The following is a 4973-nucleotide window of genomic DNA, read 5'->3' as shown; positions in this document are numbered from 1 at the left end:
CCTGCCTCCTCAGTATCCTGCTGGCGACACGGGCCAGGCTCGCTCAGTGTGTGTGTAGGGGGTGATGGTGGCACGAGGGCTACCAGAAGTAGCCATCATTAGAGGCCATCCACTACACCTCTCCAGCCTGCAGGACATCCACAACTGGGGGAGACTTTGAATGTGGCCCCTCAGCTTGGGATGGAGTGGGGGAGGGCACAGTTTTAGTCATCAGCCCCACCTGGCTTTCTATTTCTGCCACTTAGGAGCTGTGTGACCTTTCAAAGCCAGACCAGACTCACTGATGTTGACTGTGGGTTTCTAAGGCTTTAAATCTTTACAGGAGAAGACAGCCTGGTCTTCCTCCTGTGCAGCGGCTGGTGGGTTCGAACTGTAGACCCTGTCGTTAGCAGCTCAGTGCTCATAGCCCATTATGCCACCAGGGGTCCTGGAGAAGTGACTCTTCAAGAGCAGCATTGTTCAAGGCAGTCAACCTGGTGAAGCCACGTGCAGGCTTCAGACGACTTGCGGGGATATTTTTGGCATGAGGTTGACCAGGTAGAACTGCCCCAACTGTTTTCCGTGGCTGCCATCGTTTTGGGAGTGGGCTGCCAGGTCTTTGTGCCTCGGCACAGATGGATGGTTTAACCGCTGACCTTTAGATGCAGCTCTGTGGCACCCTGCAGTATCTGCCCCTCCTCCATTCTTCTCCACGAGGGCCCTGTCAAGGCTCTCACTAGCTCCCTGCCACCCAGTCCATGCAGGCTCACGCCACCCCCGGTGGGTTTCTCAAATGGTGACTATTTACAGGAGTCGAAAGCCTAGTCTTTCTCCCGAGGTGGTTGAACTGCTGACCATTGGGATCATAGCCACCACCAGGGCTCCACGGTGACAAGACTACCAGCCATCCAATGACCACATCCGGTTCTTCCGTTGGGACTCCAAGGCCACTGAGTCCTCCCCTCTGAGCGAATCAGATGTCTGCTGATAGTGTAGCATTTTTAACCATTTGTTTGCTTCTCCCCTGCTGTCCCCCCCGCAGCGCAGACCAGGACCCACGGCCCAGTGAGTATCTTTCTCTGTGTGACCCGCGTGGAAGCCGACATGCCACGCAGCATCCAGTGTTAGGTTTCCAGGGGGTTGGGAGCTTGGGCCTTAGGACCCTCTGTCGGCCGCTCACCCTGCCTGTCTGCCCCCGAATTGGGCTGTCTCTTCTCAGTGTATATGTAATCCATGCAGGCGGCCGTAGTGGTGGTGGCAAGGGAATGGGCTCAAGAACTGGGCGGCTGGGGTTCACACCCCAGATCTCTCCAGCCACACTGGTCTGTGCCTCAGTTTCTCCATCTGTAAAATGAGCTCATCCAAGCACCCACCTAGCCAGTTGTTGCCGAGTCCACTCCCATTCATGGCTACCCACCCACCCCATGTTGGTCAGCGCAGGACTGTGCTCCACGGGTTCCAGTGGCCAATCACCAGGCCTTTCCTCCGTGGCACCTCTGGGTGGGCTTGCCTGTCCAGCCTTTTGGTGAGCAGCCGAAACTGGTTAACCATTTGTACCCTGCCCCCAACCCCACCCCCAGGGCCTCCAGACACAACAGGTCTCCTCAGTGGGAGGACAGCTAGTTGCTGTGGGCCGCCCCCCCACCCCCATTTCAGGGGTGTTACCTGTTACCTGCTACCGGGTGTGGACTTTGCAAAGGAACTGACTCACCTGGCAGGTGTTGCCAGTTCTACTTTACAGATGAGGAAACTGAGGCACAGAGAGGTCAGGGGCTCTCCTGCGGCTGCACAGCTAGGGACCAGCGGTCTAAACCCAGGCCAAGACCAAACTCAACTGCTGCTGCGGAGTTGACCCTGACTCTGAGCCACACCTGAGAGAGGAGGCCCCGTCTACACAGCGGCCCACGCCCCCGTTGGTCTGTGGGAAAGGGCCAGGGTGGCCCTCAGGTGCTGCGCGGTAATGAGAGGGGTATGGGTCTGTGTTCGCAGAGGACGTCTTTGATGAATTATTCATGCTGGCGCCGGAGAAAGTGATCGCCGTGCGGGAGGTAAACGCTGATACTTGGCCACGCCCACCCTCGGCCACGCCCACCCTCCCGGCCACACCCACCCTCCCGATCACGCCCACCCTCCCGGCCACGCCCACCCTCCCAATCACACCCACCCTCCCGGCCACGTGCGGCCATGTCCGGTTGTGCCCATTCCACTGCTCAACAATGCCCACCATGCCTGGCCATGCCCACCATACCAGGCCAGCCCACCATGTCTGACCATGCCCAGCCATGACCACCCACCTGCCTGTGGAGTGGGTTAGGGGAAGGAAGAGGCTTTTTGTCCCAGTTTTGCTTGGCCCTGGGCTGGGGGCACAAACAAGAACCCCTCCCCAGGTCCTCGCTTCCTCCTGGCCAGGCCATCATAACCTTCGTCAACCAGAAGCTGGATCGCCTGGGCCTATCGGTGCAGAGTCTGGACACCCAGGTAGGGACTCGGTGGCAGGGTCCCTAGGTGGGAAAGGGACTATGGGATGCAGGCAGGAAAGAGCATCCAGTGGGAACCCTGTGAGAAAGGGTGTGAAGAGTGGCTCCCCCGGTGCTCCCAATGCACCCCTGTGTAGCTGTCATCTCTTGGACCATCTGAGGTGCCCTTCTCAGAGCCCCTGGGTCTCTAAGTGCTGTGACCCAGAGGCAGGAGCTGACTCTCACGGCTGGCCAGCAATCCTGCTTGGCTGCCTGCCCCCACCGTATAGGCTGTGCCTCTGTCCGGTTTCCACACAGGAGGGAAATGAGACCAGAGCCAACCCCTCGGGCAGCGACAGAGACCACTGGACCCCAGGCAGCTTCAACTAGGCGTCAGGCCTGTAGGACTCACATAGCATGCGGGTGTGAGTTCTCTCCCAGGTCCTCATGCCTACTGGAGATAGCTCAGACAGGCTCTGGGCGCTGCTGGCAGCCGGGGTTAAGGGGCTGATAGTGCATTAAAAGTGATAAAGTCCCAGATAGCATCTCTGGATCTGCTAAAAGGACAAACTGACCAGTCTTGGATGAAGTCGGGCCAGAATGCTCCTTCGAGACAAGGATGGCGAGACTTGGTCTTGCATGTCTTGGACCTGTTATTAGGAGAGACCAGTCCCTGGAGAAGGACACTGTGTTTGGTAAAGTAGAGGGGCAGTGAAAGAGAAGACGTCTGTGAGATAGGGCTCAGGCATAGGAACAAGTGTGAGGACGGTGCAGGACCGGGCAGTGGTCCACTCTGTTGTGGCTATGGGTCGGAACTGAACACCATGGTACCTAATAGCAACAGGATCCCCGGAAGGAGCCTTAGTGGCACAGTAATTAAGCACTCAGCTGGGAACCAAGTGGTCAGTGGTTCAAAACCACCAGCTGCTCCAAGGGAGATAGTGGAGGCAGTTGTTTCTGTGGAAACCCACAGGAGCAGTTCGACTCTGCTTTATAGGATCGCTATGAGTCAGGATCAACCTAATGGTAGTTGGTTTGGGTTGGGCTACAGCAAAATTCAATCCCACTCCCTTCCTCCGAGTCAGTTAGGACTCGGAGCCACCCTCCCGGACAGAGGAGGTTTCTGAGGCTATGAATCTTAACAGGAGCAGACAGCCTCATCTTTCTCCCTTGGAACGGCTGATGGGTTCGAATCACCGACCTTGAGATGAGCAGCCCAATCCGTAGCCCACTGCCCACCAGTATGGGGCATATAAGCAGGGCGGTTTGTGGGTTTGCATTCTGCCTGCCTCGGTGTGCTGTCTCCCGTCTGGAGAGGAGCGACCTGCGCAAAGAGCAGCATTTAGAAGCTGAGGGGTAAGAAGGGGATACAGAACCCTGGGGATCGCCGCCGGATTGCCAGGAAAAAACGGCAGAGAAGATTCCAGGCCCAAACTAATAACACTGGGACGGCCCTAATAGGAGGAAATTCCATTAAAGGCTTGGAGAGATGGCCTTTCTCCAGGATCCAATTTCGTCTTTTGTATCTTTGAAGAGATTCAGTCGGATTACATTAGCATATGCTGCGCTTGTGGTGGGTACGGGCGGCCGCTTCATCTGCAAACACACAGAACAGACAGAAAAAATGACTGTGACAGCCAGGAGAATCAGCCCCGTGCGCTTTCCCAGAGGGCTTTCCCCGAAGGGCTGTGCCGCTCGCATGACATCCCCCTTCTGCATTTCTGAAGATCCTGGAGCAGCCCCTGGTTGACAAGGTGCTCTGGGCTGTCACAGAGCTTGTTCAAAAAGAGCTCTTATTTATTCAGCATGTACCACGTCCCAAGGAACCCTGGTGGTGCAGTGGTTACACAATGGGCTGCAATCCAAAAGGTCAGCCGTTCAAAACCATCAGGCACTCCTCCAGAGAAAGACGAGGCTTTCTACTCCTGTAAACAGTGACAGTCTCAGAAACCCACGGGGGCAATTCTCCCCAGCCTTATAGGGTTGCTGTGAGCCTGCCGCTGCTGTTCCCAGAGGATGCTGGCAGGTCGGGGAGGCTGCCCCCGTTTCTCAGAAAGGAACCCAGGGCTCAGAGAGGCCCTGCCTCTTCCTGAAGGTTGCACAGCCTGCAGCCTCAGAGTGGAAGCCCCTGGCTGGCCGCCCCGGGCTGGACTGCAGCTCCCTCTTTCATAGTTTGCAGACGGGGTCATCTTGCTCCTGCTGATCGGGCAGCTGGAAGGCTTCTTTCTGCACCTGAAGGAATTCTACCTCACCCCCAGCTCGCCTGCAGAGATGGTAAGCTTACTGCCCCCTTGGCAAGGTAGGGGTTTTCCTGAGGATGTTGTGCTCTGAATTGTGCTCTGCCGGGCTTCCGGTGGTTGGTTGGCTTGGAATGCGTCACCAGGCCTTTCTTCCATGTGCCTCTGGGTGGATTCAACCCCTCCCCCACCTTTGCTCCATCACCGAGACTGCCAAATGTGGGCACCACCTGGGGACCTCAGGATTGGCATGGCTACCCTGACTGTACCCACATCCTGGGGAGGTGAACTGAAGGAGGAG

At 57.0% G+C, this 4973-nt stretch overlaps 1 protein-coding gene across 1 annotated transcript in view; it reads left to right on the top strand.

Annotated features, from left to right (window-relative positions):
* The first annotated feature begins 1024 nt into the window (after positions 1 to 1024).
* The window catches only part of PARVG (parvin gamma), a 10116-nt gene continuing 6167 nt past the window's right edge, over positions 1025 to 4973 (top strand). The window contains exons 1-4 of the mRNA XM_045293117.1: positions 1025 to 1044; positions 1969 to 2027; positions 2389 to 2457; positions 4608 to 4709. Coding sequence (XP_045149052.1) covers positions 1992 to 2027; positions 2389 to 2457; positions 4608 to 4709 — 207 coding nt within the window. The 5' untranslated portion in view covers positions 1025 to 1044; positions 1969 to 1991. The remainder of the gene's footprint in view (positions 1045 to 1968; positions 2028 to 2388; positions 2458 to 4607; positions 4710 to 4973) is intronic.

This window comes from Echinops telfairi, unplaced genomic scaffold (assembly GCF_000313985.2).
Source record: "Echinops telfairi isolate 266 unplaced genomic scaffold, ASM31398v2 ScPeMD7_2;HRSCAF=8, whole genome shotgun sequence".
Classification (NCBI taxonomy): domain Eukaryota; kingdom Metazoa; phylum Chordata; class Mammalia; order Afrosoricida; family Tenrecidae; genus Echinops; species Echinops telfairi.
The sequence above is the reverse complement of the archived record's forward strand: the minus strand, read 5'-3'. Positions and strand labels throughout refer to the sequence as shown.